Raw genomic sequence first — 19347 nt, forward strand, 5'->3', positions numbered from 1 at the left:
GACAAAATGCATAAATTTTGAAACAAGAAAGAAATTAGAAGGCAAATGATGTAGGTTATGCATGATTAGTTAGAATGTGACAATTGCTTACATAAAATACTTTTGGCTGTTTTTAAAAAACATGCTTGCATCAAGATTAATTTGCCAGCTTTCTCAACAGAGGAATATACCGCTTATATGTAACAAATAAAAATGCAGTTTATTGCAAAAATATAAAAATCCTTTAAATTGCATAAGATATTACAATATTTTCCAAGTGGGCTTGCTGAAATGTGACGTATTAAGCAAAGAGGACTTTAATACCAAATCACAAATGTTAAAATAAGACTTGGGTAATGAACTTTACACAAAATGTATTGTTGTGCCTTATTGTTATGAGGAATTTTGAGTTATTTCTTTTTTTATACAGCTATAGTCATTGCAACATAAAATCATGACAATTGTAATAGGCAGAAATGGATATCTACAGTCTACCTTCTGTATTATCAATACTTATGAACACTGTGTGCATTAATACTTTAAACATATCACATTCAAGCTAACAGTCTATCCAGAAAATCATAACCATTTTATAGAACAGAAGCTGGTTGAACAAATTCATCAGCATAGTGTTTTTTTTAAATCTATTCTTTATGAAATGCTGTTTACAAAGAACCTGATTTTCAAAAGGCGCTTTCCATTTACAGCTACCCTTGACTTCAACTAGAACTGCTAGTGCTAAGCTCTTCTGAAAATCAGGACCAAAGTCTATTAAATCCCAATTTAATTTATTGATACATCCATTGTAATATGTAAAAAAGCAAAACCAAAAAAACCCCAAACCCTAAAATCACAGAAAATGCTTGGCATCTACAGGAAGATAGACACGTTCTCAGTGGGCTAACCACTACTGTGCTATTTTCTCATAACAGATCTTGTTGTTCCATACTTTATTTCATGCACTGGGATCAGCAATGTCCATGTTTGTTCCAAACAGAGCAACTAGCTGCTCCTCATAGTTTGCAATGTTTCTTTTCATAATTTCCATACAAGGTCCCAAAAGCCTTTCAAATGCCTGTACATCCATAACTAAGATAAAAGGGGGTGGGGGAAGAGAGAGAGAGAGAGAGAGAGAGAATGTAATGTGGCCATCAGCTGCAGAAATTAATTTCAGAGTTTATGACATTCATTGTGTAGAATTTTAAATTTTAATGGGAAAGGCATCAATGAAACCCATACTATGTCAGTAGAGCTGGAGATAATTTTTCCCGTATGATTCAGACCTAAATAATACCTTGACCCCAATCCTGCAAACACTTATGCATGTCCTTAACTTTATTACTAGGAATAGTTCTACTGATATCAATGCATAAGTCTTTGCAGGATCTGGGTTTTGGATGACAATTTAAATTGTCCAATTTAAATAATCCATATTGGTTCACCAGGAGTGTTAATCAGGAGAACTAAAAATGCTGTAGTCAATAATTTGTGTTTTTTACTTCAAGAAACTTTACATTTTAAAAAGTCTAAAACTAACTTTGTATCTATTAGGTTAGCACTGAAAAATTTAGTAAGTCAATACAAAGTCCATAACCAGGAAAACTTTTTTTTTTCAGACACACACACAGTTTTTCTTACAAGTCTGTATAGTTCAAGTTATGGCATAAATGTGCATATATTTGCAACTTGTTTTAATATGTTACTTATGGCAGTTCTTATGGGAAAATACACATTTAGAGAAAAACATCAAAATGAACAATTCTGTTACACACACACACACACACACACACCCCCACACACACCCCCGCCACCCAATTTTTGCTATCCTGGAATTGCCAGTAATTTATACATACTGCTTTCCTGTTGTCTCATTCTCTTTACTTCCTTTCTCTCTTCAAAAAGTTGCTGGAGCCATGCTCCTGCTAACACATACCTGAATGTTTTTACTTCAGATATCACTCTCTGCTAAAACTGAAAATCTCACCATTTACAGCTTGATATCATGTACAAATTTTAAGTGTGAATTTTAGAATTGCGATCTTTGTTATTCATACAGAACCATAAATGTGCATAGAGCCTTACAGACAGATAAAAGAAAATGTCCATGACCATATGAATTTACAATCTAAATTCACTTTGTGGCACTATAATAAACATGGCTGCTTACTTACTATAGATGTAGTTAGGGAATACACACTGTAAATTTCATTTAAATGATTCTAACGCCTGGCCTATACACAAACTGCACCAGTTTAACTAGAAGTGTGATTTAAAACATACTTAGTTAAACCAGTGCAATTTTGTGTATACACTTATATCAGTTTCAAATTAAACTAAGCTGATTTAAGATGTTCTTACACCAATTTAAGAATGTCCACGCTAGTAGTGTTGCATTTATTTAGCTAATTTAGTGTGTAAATCAGTTAATAGGTGCACAAACTGTGTGTAGACTAGGCCTAACAGTGTATGGATGGCACACCAAAACCCATCCAACACTACACAAGAAGAGTGTGCCACCCATTTTTAAAATATTTTTAAATGGTTCAGCTAGTACAGTTTTGTCCTCAGTCTGGGTGGGTATAATGCAAATAAAATGTTTGAAAACTATTCTCAATATTAGGTAGTAACTCTTCAGGGTATCTATTTATCTAGGTAGTTACACTGTGCCTATCACCATAGTATGACAGCCTACAACTTTGTGAAATATCTATAAGATCGCTAAAATAAGGTTTGTCAAGGAGAATTCAGTGGTTGTTGGGAACTTTGTTTTGAAAACATTTTCCAAGTGAAGATTGTATGGAATACAAAAACTACTGGAGAACTCTGGAAAGGGCTACAGCACCCTGTCCTTTTCTACAGACTATAGTTATAAGAGGTTCCAAAAGGAACCTCAGGGGGTTAGACTAGATGAGCCTTGCAGTCCCTTCTAACACTAGGATTCTATAATGTCTTCCGTTGACCTTCTTGGTGGTATCTTGGTGTCTAGTCTATTCTTTTCCTTTTCTTATCTTCCACTCACAGTTATGAGTCTAATGGCACTGAACCTATTGAACAGTAATCATAGTGATTTCTCAGGTATTATCTGTGTGTTCTAGCCAGCAATGAATTTGGTCTGTGCTTGCTCATCTGATGCCATCTTAACTGGTTCTTGTCATCAAGAGAAAGAAGAGAACTTCCTCCTTGAACCAGCATCCAGTGGACCAAGGTCGCTGCTTTCTCAAAGGTGCCAGTGACCCAACAACTTGCCACACTGGACCATAACAGATCTTCTTTCTTAACACCACCTCTCATCTTCTTCTTCTTTGGTCTTCTTTTTTCTGCTCGTTTATCTTTGTTTGGCTGGGGAGACTTAGTTTTAAAAAAACAGTAGCTTTGTGAATAAACAGAGAACATATTGTTTGTTAGCCTGATGTCTGTTATTTAAGAATACAAAATTTGCCTTTGTATCTTACAATTTTCCTAATAGTTAGATTAATAAAATGGAGGGGTTATATAATGATGTGATTGAGAAGTTAAACCTTAAATCATACAAAAGAATCCTACATTTCAGCATTAAGGGGTGCATTAAGTAACATCTAGATAACCCATAAACCATGTCAACTCAGTTGGGAGGAGTTAATTGTTTTGTTTTGAATGTAGGTTCAGTTTTTTTAAAATAACATTACTGAAGGAAAGCTAAGTTAAAGAAATAAGTTTTGTATTTAGTTCTGAATGCGGTGAGATTTGTGGTCACTTATCATTTCTAGTACTGAATTCCACAGTCTTGGTCCACTCCTGTGTAAGAGAAGGGAAGACTATCCCTTGAGGAATTGTACAGATGATGGCTCTGGAGGTGGAGGAACAGCTGTCCATCATAAACCTGTGCGGCTAGTCCCAGGCAAAGGATTGAAGCCATCTTTCCAGTTCACCAATATGGTCTCTCGAAGGAGTAGTATTTGTTTTAAATGCCACAAGGATCCAGAAGAAAACACATGTATTTGCACCCCATGTCCACAGACAAGATGATGATCTCTATTAATACAACCACTATTGTCTCTGCTCTGTGCCTCAGCCTGAAACCTGACAGATTGACATGGGCTGGTAAAGCCAGCGACTTTGCTAACTACTTGCTAACTTAGTCAGAAATAGATTAAATAAGGTAGCATGGAAGGTTGGTTATATTAAGCAGTTGTTTCTTAGGTATTGGTCAACCACTGGGCAAGGACAATTTTTTATTTGTCTGTTAAGTATTATACAGATTTATGTAACAGAAAAGTACTATGTACTGTGCTAGTTGGAAATCATTTTCAATTCCATCTGAAGAGGGAAGACATTGGAGGTCCATGGTTGACACAGTTGTCAATTACAAATAATTCTTCTAGTGTAGGTAGGAATATACTATAACAGGTACAGTATAGTCTAACAGTCCAGTGGTTGTAAAGCAGTGCTACTGGATGACTGAAATCTGACTTTATGGTATGAAGGAACATACAGTACATTATAATTACAGCCTTTAATATAAAAATATTATTTTTACTTATCAGTCACAGCAAGCAAAAATATCACTGAATCAGTACCTAAACACTTGACAGTGCCAAGAGCAAATGCTGATGCTGCCCGAGGTTTGTTAGTTACAAGAGCAAGTTCTCCAAAATACTGTCCTCTAGAGTACCGGGCTATTTCAACTGCCCCATTCTCTTCTACATCCTGTTTATTCTGAAAAGTCAGATAAGATAAAAATAAGAGACACTTGCTGAATGTACAGTTTTACTCATAATGGAATTTAAACATGTCAAGGAGTAAAGAAAACTGCAGTGAGATAACTAGAGACATCTGCTGTTTAACATTTAGAATATATTAATGACTTCAAGATTTTGAAAAATTAAATTCATGTTGGGGTTTTTACCTTCCTTTTCATAGTAATTCTCACTTCTCCAGATTCTACAATGAAAAAACAATCAGCCATGTCTCCCTATTAAAAACAAAAAAGCAAGTAATGAAAACATGAATATTGCTTTTTAGTTTTGTAGTGACAGTAAGAAATACATTCAAATATATGTAGCCAGAGGCTAACAGCTAATCCTTTTGGTACCTAATGCAAAATGCTTTAATACACTCTACTTAGAAATCCACACTCATGGCATAGAAGGATTACAGAGATGAGATGAGCAACAAGCTCTCCTGAAAGAAAATGATACAGTTGGCTCCATGTAGACCTTAGTTCTAAGCCATGGACAAAACACAATATGAAGCACCAAGAGAGACAGAGGAAAATATTGGATAACTTGGAGGATACTTATTCCTATTCCCCAAAACAAACAAGCTGCTCCCCTAGGGATCAGTGGGCAAGAGCAGAATTGGGTTGGTGGACAGAAATAATCAGCCTAAAAGATCTACTCCAATTGCCACCTTCTTCTGTTCTAGAGGATTTTGAACTCATAAAATCCCAAAAATTATTCCCTATCATGGATGCTCAGGTATCAATAAGCATAGGAGAGGTTAAAGCCAATATCTAAAGGAAGTCCAAAGGCAACATAGAGTCTGAGTTGCCTGCAACCTATCGTGACGGAATTATCTTCACATTGTTCTTTTTTCAGAACAGAAACAGACGCTCAATGATAAGACCCATTTTCAGTGCCTACTAGTACAAGCCTTCCTCTTCTATAGTATTTGCACAGTTTAATTTATTCAATTCAGACCAACAAAACATGTTGTTTCTTAAAATACAGCAGATGTAATAAGGTAGCTGTTAAAGTGGCAAGAAAACCCCCAATCAGACACTGACTAAATATTCCACAACAGGCATTTATCATTTACAGCTTTGTAAAAGCTAACAAAATGTTCCAAATCCCAGAAAGAATTAATTACATTTTGTCATCAAAGAGGCACAGTACTAACTGCAGATACATGCAGTATGGAAATATAAAAAAAATAAAAAAGCCACTGGAAGTTAATTGAAATAGCCTGCCAAGTATTTGTACTAAACTTTATTTTTTTTTGCTTTAAATTATTATTTTGAATTTACAACATCACAACAACATATTTCTTTGAACTATACCATTTTTTTCAGACCAGTTTACACCTTTGTGTGTATTATACTGAGACTCAGTTTAAAAGAATGGATTCATTATAGATAATACAGTAGTTTTACTTATAGACACAAAAACTACATCAACTAAACACTACCATACCTGAGCAATAATTTGTTCTCCATCTTTGTATATTTTGGTGCCTATCACATCCACCACTTTCAAGCGTTCAGATAGCTTTATAAAAAGAATGGGAATATTAAAAATGTTTTTCTAATAATATTAAACATATGTTTTGCTAATCCTTAATACCTGTTTTTATGGACCTATATACAGTATAATATGTCCCTAGCCATCTGTATTGACAATAAGCGATAAAGAGACCTCTGTTTAACCATTTTCCAGGGAATGGTTTACCAACATACATGTTAATTAAGTTTCTATTTTTGTATGGTTAATCTACATGCTCTAAGTCTTCCAAAATACTTACTGGAGAAAGTACATGTGTGTGCAGAAAAAGAGATCTTTTAAATGAAAGAATTCACTTTTTTCAACACGCCCAAACACTTCACACTATTAATATCCAGCAAAAATTCAGTTTAAGAAATGGAAGGCTGGAAACCACAAAAATATTTTAATCTTTTGCAATACTATGGCCTCTATCCTACAAGTTGATCTGCACAGGCAGACTCCTGTTCCAGGCAGATCCCAATTAGGGGACTGCTGTGTGGATCAAATTACAGGATCAAGCTTTATGAAGAAACCAAAATAGGTGAGGGGGAAGGAGGTGGGGGGGACGATCAAATTGGAAATTTCAACTCTTTTTCTCAGAAATCCCTTTTCCAAAAATAAAGATGTGCAAAATTTTAATCTAGAGGAAGTTTTTATTCCAAGATAAAACCCCATGCCACAACCACTAAAATAATGCAATAGAAAGCTTACTTCTAAAGATTTAAGGAATGGCAATGACTGAATAAAATTTTCATACATTCTTCTCTTTTTGGCATTGTTTTTTACAATGATTCTCCGGAATGTTACCCTGTCCTGAAAACACAAAGAAAAGAAAAAAAGTATATTAAAGGAAAATGTTAGCACAGGATGGAAAATGCATAAAAGAAATAGGTAAAATGTATAATGATTATAATCAGCCACTAGAGGGCAATTTTATGTGTTTTTAAGTACTTCAGTGAGGCCTACTATTAAAAGGGGCATAATAAATTTGATATTTTAAATTGTATCATTTCAAATAACTGATTTTTCTCATAAGAGATCTTTGAAGTCAAATCTCTTGCCCATTTTTTTTATTCCTCTTTTAAAAATTCATCTTCCTTCGTGATGTTTGCAAGGGTTTTTTGGGCAGGCCTCAGAGCAACACCAAACATTGTGGTGCCCACTCCTCCTCACCTGCCTACTTCTGTGCACAGCTGCTGCTTATTGAGTTTCAGATTCAGCTGTGCAGCAGCAGTTACTGACCTTCTTGCCTGCCCAGGGAAGAGCATATGCACAAACTGCCCCCAGACAAGATGCATGAGATAGGAAATATAATTGGCCATCAACAAAACTGAAACTGACTCTACACAAACTGCTGATGAATCAACAAATGAGAACCTGAAAAGTGAATTCTCCTCCCCACCCCGCAATCAGTTTAAAATCTAATAATCTTATCGTTACTTGTAACAATAGCAATTACAACACTTTCAGATGGAAATGTAATTTTTCAGATGATAGTGTCTCTTTAAAATCTTGTTTTAGTTACAAATTCAGAAGGATGAATAACATCTGTGTAATCCAACTAAATGTTAGGGCATCACAAGCCAGCCTTCTTAACTAATTACAGAGAATTAGTTAGTCTTTCAGGCCATAAAAGGTTCCATTTTTGACTCCTATTCAGATTTCTATGATTTTATATTTTTGAGGCAGACTGGCTGTTTACCTTCCTTTTTTGAACCAACATTCCACCTAATACAGGTTTAGGAACCAGACACAGACCCAAACCCACAAAGATACTTAAGTACCTAAGCCCCAGATTGGGATGCCAAAGTCCCAGTTTTGGATCCACTGCAATCCACAAAATTTTCTAGATGCCTAAACTCGGTGTCTAATTTTTCAGAGTAAAAGTTCCCTTGGTGCCTCTGGGCATGTATATCCGGATGCCTAACCCCACCTAACCCACCCCTCCAAACTGGGGGATGACAGTTAGGTGTTCATCCACCTAAATTGCATGTGGGTCCTGATCCAGTAGGCATGCTCAGAGGTCACCAACTGGATCAGATCCCATTCAAAATCCAGCTGCCAGAAGAGGAGGAGGTGGAGATGATGGTGCCCACCTTATAACTTTTAATTCAGTGGTTCGAGCACACACCTGGGAGGTGGGAGACCCAGGGTGCAGTCCCTCTACTCCAAAAACTCTTTCATTATTTATCCACAATGGAACAGCTTCAACAAGAGAGAGCCACATCAGAATATCCCACAGCTCAGTGCACTCTCCCAAGAAGTGAGAAATCTCTGTTCAAATCTTTTCTCCCCTCTGGCAGAGAGGGGAAGAATTGAACCTAGGTCTCCCACATCCCAACCCCAGTGAGTGCTCTAACCACTGGGCTGCAAGTTAGGCACCACCCCTATTTTGTGTGGAGCGAGGCAGGCACCTAACTCATTTCTGCAAGAGGCAGCTAAGCTGCCTGACTCCCTGACATGGATTGCTAAGCAGAGATAGGCATACCCCTGAAGTCTGGATTTAGGTGCCTATCTCTGAGAGAGGGATGGGGCTTAGTATACAACCCTCTCATCGGCATCTCCCTCTAGCTAGCTTAGGCTGTTTCTCACGTAGTGTGATGGCCTTTATGGATCACATTCTAAGGGGACTATCGCTCCCCTTTCATTGTACAGGGAGCCTTGCACGTAAGTTCACTTGTGGATCACAGTGTGGTTCCTGTTATTTTCTAGGCACCCAAAAATCAGGCACCATGACGCTCAAAACTGCAATGCCCAAGTCCCTTCATGGATCCTATCCATGCTGCCTAACCTTGCAGGCTCAATTGCAGACTATGTTTATCACCAACATATACTAGCTTTGTATGACAAGTTTGGAGTAAATGACTCCAGAAAAACAAAATATATAATTTCAGATGATTAAAACATTTTCTCAGAAATGTTGCCGTTAAATCATTTCATCCCACAGTTCTCAGCACATTTATGTCAAGTAATGAGCTTTGTGTTAGCTAAACCAAACACATGGGACCAGATCCTTGGCACCACTTCAGCAGCACAGAGGGGCCATAAAGCTGCCCTATGTGGGCAAAGGGAATTCCCTGGTGTGGGACAATCCTTTAAGCAGAAAGATGGGGTACCCAGATGTAGGTCATTCTCTTTTGTTCTCACACCACCCAACTCAAGGGGATGTCGCTGGAATGCACTGTAATCCCACTAGTACAATGGCCCTGGGTGGCCATTGCAATCCATTGCAATTTAGAGCAGCATTCAGGCTGCTCCTAGTTATGTACAAAGCTCAGCAGTCTAAGGGATCAAGGTGGCAGAAAGCCACCTATGCTCCCCTACACCAAGCACTGCTCTGAATTGGCACCTTGGAATCAGTTACCAGACCAACATATAAGCCTGAAGGAGAACAGCTTTCTCAAAGTACCTAATACAAATCTAAGTACTGCCATGAGATTTTTTGGCAAATTTTATTACTATTGTGCAGATTCCAGATATAGTAAGCTTAACAAATAGCACCATGTTGGATTTTTTATACTGTAAACAAATGCATTCATGTTTTTTGCAATCTAAGACAATATTTACTATTTGACAAAATAAGTGGCCTGTCTCTTACAGTTGGAAACATGATAACTAAGCTCTGAAATTTATGGAGGAAATTTCCAAAATTACTTTTGTTGTGGTTCTTACATCAAATTGCCATTCTAATATTCAAGTTTGCTTAAAGCGTATGTTCAGGGTCTGAGCAAAGACAGTATTTGCCCAGGCTTTTTCTGCAAGTTTTAAAAGGCTTCTATCCTAATGATACATTTCCAATTATAAGACAATTTTTCAATGTCAAATATCTGTAGATTCAGCTATACAATTTTAAGTTATTTTATATAAAGACAAAAATATTTTAAGGAAAATAAATTCAAACAACCATTTCACTTACCAAACCCCATACAGCACCAGGAGATGTTGCAATTATGGTAGCTGCTCTGGGTGTATTGTACATTAAGGCCAACTCACCAAAACTTCCATGGTTATCATAAGTACCAACGCACCTCCCAACACCGTCACATTTTACATAAATGTCATATGTTCCTCTGTTAACAAAATACACAAATACGAGTAAACATCCACCCTTTCCACTCCCCCATGTTCCTTACTGAGCAGTAGCTGGTTTAGTTTACTACCTTGTTTGTTTAGTTTACCAAGTTGATTTTGCACCACGCATTACACTGATGGTACTTCTATGGAAATATAAATTTTGTTCAGTTAAATGAGACTGAGTAGCTTGCAGGGTCATCTCACTTATTTGTGTATACCCTAGAAATGCTGGTTATTTTAAGGGGGACAGTTGCTACTTCTTTGTGAGGACATGGTAACTTTGCACTTGAAAAAAAAAAAATTCAGATATGGAATTACAATTATTAATTACATATAAATAAAATCAAAATAGCAATTATTAAAACATAAATAACAAATTTTGAGCCTAAATTATTTAACAACTGCTTTTTAATCATGAAACTGTGTAATGTACAAAGTCCTCACAAAGAAATGGTTTCTGGAAACTATGCTTCTGCCATTAAATTAATTTAAAATGTAAAAGTTCTTTCACATGTAAAATGTTTTTTAAACCAGTAATTGGTATATTGCAATGTACAGTTGCATTAATGAGAATGGTGGCAAAACATATTGTGTGAGTCCTTATCTAAAAAGGAACAAATACAAAATAAAAATATTGTATACTCATCTAATATAAAGTTTTAACTTTAAACATCAAAGCAAACCCACAAAAGTATTTATCGATTGTTGTTGCTCTGAGAAAGAAGTAAAATATGACAGTCACCCTCTCTGATGGTGTGTCATTAGCTTGTTCAGTGCCAAATATTTATAGCCTTCCTTTTTGCAAGTAGCTGGAATGGAATGCAAATGTCTTTACAATTCCTTTCCCTTCACAGTCAAGAACTTTGTAGACAGATGGTCCGAGTCACCTAGACCTGACAGCTATGTATCTGGAAGAACTCAATGAAGTCCCTGCAGCTTTCTGAAGAGGAAGTGGCTAAGCCATAAACCCAGAAAAATGGGAGAAACTTGGATTCTCCAGTGAAGAATCCCAACTCTGTCACAGTCTCCTCAGAGATATACAGAGTACATTGGGGATTCTCTGTAGTGTGTGTGGTAGTGGTGTCGGGGGGTGGAGGGTGAGAAAACCTGGATTTGTGCTGGAAATGGCCCAACTTGATGATCACTTTAGATAAGCTATTACCAGCAGGACAGTGGGGTGGGAGGAGGTATTGTTTCATATTCTCTGTGTGTATATAAAGTCTGCTGCAGTTTCCACGGTATGCATCCGATGAAGTGAGCTGTAGCTCACGAAAGCTCATGCTCAAATAAATTGGACAGTTAGTCTCTAAGGTGCCACAAGTCATAGATTCATAGATTCATAGATATTTAGGTCAGAAGGGACCATTATGATCATCTAGTCTGACCTCCTGCACAATGCAGGCCACAGAATTTCACCCACCACTCCTAAAAAAGACCTCACACCTATATCTGTGCTATTGAAGTCCTCAAATTGTAGTTTGAAGACCTCAAGGAGCAGAGAATCCTCCAGCAAGTGACCCGTGCCCCATGCTACAGAGGAAGGCGAAAAACCTCCAGGGCCTTCCAATCTGCCCTGGAGGAAAATTCCTTCCCGACCCCAAATATGGCGATCAGCTAAACCCTGAGCATATGGGCAAGATTCATCAGCCAGATACTACAGAAAATTCTTTCCCGGGTAACTTGGATCTTACCCCATCTAAAAACCCATCACAGGCCATTGGGCCTATTTACCATGAATATTTAATTACCAAAACCATGTTATCCCATCATACCATCTCCTCCATAAACTTATCGAGTTTAATCTTAAAGCAAGATAGATCTTTTGCCCCCACTACTTCCCTCGGAAGGCTATTCCAAAACTTCACTCCTCTGATGGTTAGAAACCTTCGTCTAATTTCTAATCTAAATTTCCTAGTGGCCAGTTTATATCCATTTGTTCTTGTGTCCACATTGGTATTGAGTTTAAATAATTCCTCTCCCTCTCTGGTATTTATCCCTCTGATATATTTATAGAGAGCAATCATATCTCCCCTCAACCTTCTTTTAGTTAGGCTAAACAAGCCAAGCTCCCTGAGTCTCCTTTCATAAGACAAGTTTTCCATTCCTCGGATCATCCTAGTAGCCCTTCTCTGTACCTGTTCCAGTTTGAATTCATCCTTCTTAAACATGGGAGACCAGAACTGCACACAGTATTCCAGGTGAGGTCTCACCAGTGCCTTATATAACGGTACTAAAACCTCCTTATCCCTACTGGAAATACCTCTCCTGATGCATCCCAAGACGACATTAGCTTTTTTCACAGCCATATCACATTGGCAGCTCATAGTCAACCTATGATCAACCAATACTCCAAGGTCCTTTTCCTCCTCCGTTACTTCTAGTTGATGCGTCCCTAGCTTATAACTAAAATTCTTGTTATTAATCCCTAAATGCATGACCTTACACTTCTCACTATTAAATTTCATCCTATTCCTATTACTCCAGTTTACAAGGTCATCCAGATCCTCCTGTAGGGTATCCCTGTCCTTCTCTAAATTAGCAATACCTCCCAGCTTTGTATCATCTGCAAACTTTATTAGCACACTCCCACTTTTTGTGCCCAGGTCAGTAATAAAAAGATTAAATAAGATTGGTCCCAAAACTGATCCTTGAGGAACTCCACTGGTAACCTCCCTCCAACTTGACAGTTCACCTTTCAGTAGGACCCGTTGTAGTCTCCCCTTTAACCAATTCCCTATCCACCTTTCAATTTTCCTATTGATGCCCATCTTATCCAATTTAACTAATAATTCCCCATGTGGCACAGTATCAAACGCCTTACTAAAATCTAAATAAATTAGATCCACTGCGTTTCCTTTATCTAAAGGATCTGTTACTCTCTCAAAGAAGGAAATCAGGTTGGTTTGGCACGATCTACCTTTTGTAAAACCATGTTGTATTTTGTCCCATTTACCATTGACTTCAATGTCCTTAACTACCTTCTCCTTCAAAATTTTTTCCAAGACCTTGCATACTACAGATGTCAAACTAACAGGCCTATAATTACTTGGATCACTTTTTTTCCCTTTCTTAAAAATAGGAACTATGTTAGCAATTCTCCAATCATATGGTACAACCCCTGAATTTACAGATTCATTAAAAATTCTTGCTAATGGGCTTGCAATTTCTTGTGCCAATTCTTTTAATATTCTTGGATGAAGATTATCTGGGCCCCCCGATTTAGCCCCATTAAGCTGTTTGAGTTTCGCTTCTACCTCAGATATGGTGATGTCTACCTCCATATCCTCATTCCCATTTATCATGCTACCATTATCCCTAAGATCCTCTTTAGTCTTATTAAAGACTGAGGCAAAGTATTTGTTTAGATATTGGGCCATGCCTAGATTATCCTTGACCTCCACTCCATCCTCAGTTTTTAGCGGTCCCACTTCTTCTTTCTTTGTTTTTTTCCTATTTATATGACTATAGAACCTTTTACTATTGGTTTTAATTCCCTTTGCAAGGTCCAACTCTACTTGACTTTTAGCCTGTCTCACTTTATCCCTACATATTCTGACCTCAATAAGGTAGCTTTCCTTACTGATCCCTCCCTTCTTCCACTCCCTATATGCTTTCTGCTTTTTCTTAATTACCTCTCTAAGATGCTTGCTCATCCAGCTTGGTCTACAACTCCTGCCTATGAATTTTTTCCCCTTTCTTGGGATGCAGGCTTCCGATAGCTTCTGCAGCTTTAATTTAAAATAATCCCAGGCCTCCTCTACCTTTAAACCCATAAATTCTTCAGTCCAATCCACTTCCCTAACTAATTTCCTTAATTTTTGAAAGTCAGCCCTTTTGAAATCAAAAACCCTAGTTGCAGATTTATTTTTGTTAATCCTTCCATTCAGTTTGAACTGAATTAGCTCATGATCACTTGAGCCAAGATTATCCCCTACAACCACTTCCTCTATGAGATCCTCATTACTCGCCAAGACCAGATCTAAAATGGCATCCCCTCTAGTCGGTTCAGCAACTACTTGTTGAAGGAATCCATCAGCTATCGCATCTAGGAAAATCTGAGCCCTATTATTATTACTAGCACTCATCCTCCAGTCTATATCTGGGAAGTTAAAGTCTCCCATGATCACACAGTTTCCATTAGTATTTACTTTATTAAAAACATTAAAAAGGGCTCTATCCATATCCAAATTAGATCCCGGTGGTCTATAGCACACCCCAAGCACTATCCTAGGGGAGGCTCTAATAGTTTTCTTCCCCAATTTAATTATTGCCCAGACAGACTCAGTCATATCCATTTCATCGCTTCTTATTTCTTTACATTCTATCTCATCATTGATATACAGTGCTACTCCTTTTCTTTCTGTAGAAGCCAGCACTAATAGCTCTGACTATATCATTGTATCCTACTTCAAACTGAAGACAGAAGGTAGAAAAAGTTTAGTGCATTGACCTATATTGATGACTTGAAGAATTTAACGAAAGGTCAACAGCAGCAGCAACACAAAGCGTGCTCCCAAATCAGCAATTATATCTATCACTTTACTTATTAATCTGACTATGAAGTATTAGACCCACATGGGAAGTTTAGTTAAAATTTGTGCAATTCTTTGAAAATTTAAGTTTTATTCTTATGAACAAGAAACTTTACCAACAGCATTGAGAATGTAGTAAGATTTCAATCAAATATTGAATGCTAAATCTTTTCCAATTATTTGTTACATTAAATCAGTTTCCAGTTAACAAATAGTCTTTGTGACAGAACATTACATTAAAAGACCAGTGACACGTTCCCTTGCAAATATTTTATTACAGGTGAGAGCAGGCTAGAATTTTTCACGGACTGTTCTCTATTGTTCAACGACTCTTTAACTCTGATAAAATATCTTTGCTTTTTCTTTCATACATGCACACACCTGTCTGATTCAACTGAAAGTATATGCAAAAATATATTTTCATTGATACAACTGTGCATACTCCCTTGTGTTACAATTATATATAATCACTCACCTATCAATTACATAGAAGTTGTCACCATCATCACCTTGATCAATGACATGCTCCCCTCCTTCAATCAGCTTTTCAAACATAGCATCTAATACCTGAGACACCTGTTCCTATTTAAAAAAAACAACAACAAAAAACCACATAAGATTAAAATTAGGTTCTGCTTTTATGGTATCACCCTCAAAAATACAAATTAACGGTTTAAATGTCCTATTTAGTCTTCAAATATTGCACTGGACACAGCTTAGCTGATGATAGCACACCTGAAATATAAATTTTTCATGTTACAATAATCTGGCAATTTATCAGAAAAATAGTGAGATTTTCAGTCAGTATTTTAACTTTTAGTTCCAGCTCTTTCCTTTTATTGTGTTCAGAGCACAAAGACACACCTGCAGTTTTAATACTGCTGTTGTTCACTTTCCTACTGCAGTGCCCCATAACAATCTTTTCCAAAACGGTCCCTTCACTTAATAATGCAAAATTACTTGATATCCACTGCAGCTACATAAAATACATTAATTGTTGCTTTGCTAACCAATGTGTGATGGGGTGCACTCACCCCACACTGGATGGGGATGGGTTAACTCCAAACTGTGGGCTGAGGAAGCCATGCCCCCACTCTCTACTGGGCATGCTCAAGGTGTAGCAGTAGTATAAAAGAGAGCAGACCCCCAGCTCAGTCTGGGCTGACTACTAGAGAGGAAGGATATATACTGCAGGCTCCAGCCTGGAAGCTGGAGGTGCTGAGACCCAGGTAGACACCAAGTGGGATGCCACGTGGAGGTCAGAGCCCTTGGGAGCAGCACAACCTGAGGAAACCAGAAACCTCCAATATGTTTAGACCAAGGGACTGCAGGAGTCATGGTAGGAAGTAGCCCAGGGAGCTATTAGCCATTGTCCCTACAGCAGTTAGTGTGTTTTGGTTGGATTGTTATACCAATAAATTAAAAACCAGCAGGATCTTATTAAGGGGAAAAAGGCAGAATACCACATTTATTGTGAATACAGAAAGAATCATAGTAAGCAGTTAGTTATAGCTATAACATTCCATTCAATGTCATATTTATTCTCACACACACACAGGTTCTGCAAGGTTGTTATCTCATGCCAAGCCACTGGCCAGGTGGCCTGGACATGAGGAGGGAGCAGGGCCTTGTCAGATGCTCATCTGATGCTCCTGGAAGTTGGTTTGCAAAATCAGACCCCCCAAAGTTCCCACTTTCTAAAGTCTATTTTTATAGGAATTTATTCCTAGGCCAGTCTGTGGGAATTGCTTCATCATGCTGTTGCTGAATCAATCAGCAGATAGCACATTCCTGATGGCTCCCTGCTGCTAGATGTTATCTTGTTCTTTGGTTCTCCCATTCTTGAGGCTGTTGGGTGGATTCCAGCCTGCCCTCCGGGGGTCCTCTGGTTATTTCCACTTGACGCCTTCTTCAGCTGATGGGACACTGGATTCTTAGGCTGGCACCTCCCTGATCATTCAGTTATTATCCACACCAAGCATCCATCCACATACATCCTCTATCTCTATTTTAATCACAATTGTTAATACAACAAAAGGGTGGGGAGTCTCTGGGTGCTGTTTCTGTTGTTACAGAGTATTGCTTTGAGTCTCTCTCTGTGTGAATTGCTTTGAGAACAGACTCTGTCTTAGAATGTACTAACGCAATTAGCAGCTTGCAAGTTTCACACATAGAGGGAGAGAAACAGTACCAAAAACCAAGAGACCTCTTAATTAGTAATACCCTGGAATTTAAACTATGGGGAATTTAAACTCATTTGTGATTTTAATACAGAACTTCTTTAATATGATCCAACAGGATCCCCACTGACTAAGTGGTGAGCCCACTTGCCACTACCTGGGCTGGGACCTGTTAGAGCAGGGAGGGCTTGGGTCCTCCTACCCTGGCTGCCACCCACCTTTGGGAGGTGGCCCAACCCCCACTAGGCCTCCTTGCCCAGCTGACCAGGGTGAGCCTATTGACTTTATACAGTAGGCCTCACTGTCTTGAGACGGAAGACAGCTTGAAGGCTGGGATGCACTCATGCTGTCATACAATGGTAGATATATTTGTGTCAATGTAGTATTTACTTAACTTCTGTAAGTAGCACCTGAACTAGTATGTTTCAATATTGAAATTCCCCATTTATTTATGCAATAGCCATTTTTGTGTATTAGCATGTGAAGCGATACACATGTAAATATACATGAAGTTACATAATACCAGTCACATATAATTGGTATCTATGAAACACAGTGAAGGGGAATACTAGGCACAGAGGCCCCTTGCTAGAGGCCTCCTGTTCTAACACACCCTGCCCCAGGAAAGAACAGTAGAGGTGAGTCCTCCAGGCTGCCTAGAACAGCTACAGGGAAGCACCCTATCAGAGAGGCTGCAGGAAGTAGCCAGAGTCCAGATAGTAGACAGTCCACATTCAGTTGCTAGCTGGAGCCAAGGGAGGAGGAAGGTGTTCCTGGCTGGCTGCAGGAATTGACAGAGCAATTGCTGACAAGGAGCAAGGAAGGTGCTCTTGGCTGGCTGCAAGGTCTCAAGAAAGACTTCAGCCCTGAGATAAGGGTGAAGATGAAAATACTGGGGCTGTGGGGAAGTGGCCCAAGGAAACACAGCGATTAGTAAAGGGCGGCAGCTGCTATTTATAGGATCCCTTAGTTGGGACCTAGAGTAGTGGATAGGCCTGGGTTCCCCCCACCAGCCACTAGGGAAGTGGCTTAAGCACTGAGAAGGGACGTAGCCCAGAGACAGAGCTAAAGACCCAGACGAAAGTCAGCATTTGTGAGAATTTTGTGATAAGGAAAGAGTGAACTGAATTGTAAAGAGGGACTCTGCTGAAGAGCCAGGGTAGCTGGTGAAGAGCCCACAGGGAGGAAGCTATAGGGGCACTGCTCCATACCAGAGAAAGGACAAGATGAGAGAGCGCCCAGCATAGGCTGAGACCGTTTGGGAAGTAAGCCCAGGAGGGGCTATAACCAGGGTACTGGGATAGGCCCTGTTGGACTTTTACCCTGGAAGGGGTTTATTTTATTAGCATACAAATTGTGTTGAACTCGGCCAAAGTGTTGTGTCACCGAAGATCCACCTGACGAGGGCAGTAGCCAGCGGGAGGCAATGTGAGCAGTGCAAAGCTGGGGGGAAAAAAAAGCAGGTGTATGCACATATTCAATCGAGGGCATTCGACAGAGGTGAGTTGGCCCCACCACGTTAACTACACATTCTGTAACTTCAAAAAATATGAGTATCTACCCTTTTTTAAAAGTATTGCACATGTCAAGACAAACACCTGTCAGGAGTGGCCTTTTATTAATTAGTCCTGCCTTGAAAGCACGGGACTGGACTAGATGTCCCATTCCAGTCTTAGAATCATAGAATTATATGCCCAACATAAACAGAAGCAACAGCTAAATTGAGGTTTTTTCCTTTTATTAATTTATATCTATACCATGTACCCTTCTTCCTGTAGGCATCTAGCAGGGGTTCCCAAATTATGGTATGTGTGCCACTGGTGCTGCATGACCCTGATATTCCATCAATTCACTTCATAACAATCTTTTAAAGAAGGGGACACACAATGTGAACTAACAAAGTTTAGGAACTGCTGATCTACAGGACAGCTCTAGGTGCAACCTTCCCTTTCTATAGACATCTACAGAAATACTGTGCAACATGTAATGTCTCTCCCCTCTATTGATGGCCCCAAAGATTCTATTTGTGGCCCTTTCCTTCCCCCACCCATCCCTGATGTAAAAGCTCATCCACTCTCACAGCTTCAGTGATGGTGGGTTTTTTTTTAAATCTTGCCTCATGAGAATGAGAGAATAGTCCTGCTAAAATGACCTTCTCCTCAACCTGTCCAGACTTACATCACTGCCTCTCTCTGTTCAGCCCTAATGGATACCCTGATTTTTTTTCCCTCAATTTAAATGACAACCTTAATTTCTCTTCATTCCTGCACAACTGCCCCGCCTCACTTTTTCTACACCTGTGGCCTCTCAGCTGCAAGGGTCACATTCTAGCCTCAGACTTGT

The 19347-nt window shown here is 38.7% G+C and overlaps 1 protein-coding gene across 2 annotated transcripts in view; it reads right to left on the reverse strand.

Annotated features, from left to right (window-relative positions):
- Positions 1 to 19347, reverse strand: part of PRKAR2B (protein kinase cAMP-dependent type II regulatory subunit beta) — a 147120-nt gene continuing 127773 nt past the window's right edge. The window contains exons 5-11 of one of the 2 annotated variants that reach the window (XM_073328473.1): positions 15300 to 15406; positions 10135 to 10288; positions 6930 to 7031; positions 6150 to 6224; positions 4865 to 4930; positions 4536 to 4674; positions 1 to 1068 (exon numbers count right to left, since the gene is read on the reverse strand). In XM_073328473.1, the coding sequence (XP_073184574.1) occupies positions 935 to 1068; positions 4536 to 4674; positions 4865 to 4930; positions 6150 to 6224; positions 6930 to 7031; positions 10135 to 10288; positions 15300 to 15406 (777 nt within the window). In that variant the 3' untranslated portion in view covers positions 1 to 934. The remainder of the gene's footprint in view (positions 1069 to 4535; positions 4675 to 4864; positions 4931 to 6149; positions 6225 to 6929; positions 7032 to 10134; positions 10289 to 15299; positions 15407 to 19347) is intronic. The other variant, XM_073328474.1, reaches the window with a different exon arrangement.

Source organism: Lepidochelys kempii, chromosome 1 (genome assembly GCF_965140265.1).
Source record: "Lepidochelys kempii isolate rLepKem1 chromosome 1, rLepKem1.hap2, whole genome shotgun sequence".
NCBI lineage: Eukaryota > Metazoa > Chordata > Testudines > Cheloniidae > Lepidochelys > Lepidochelys kempii.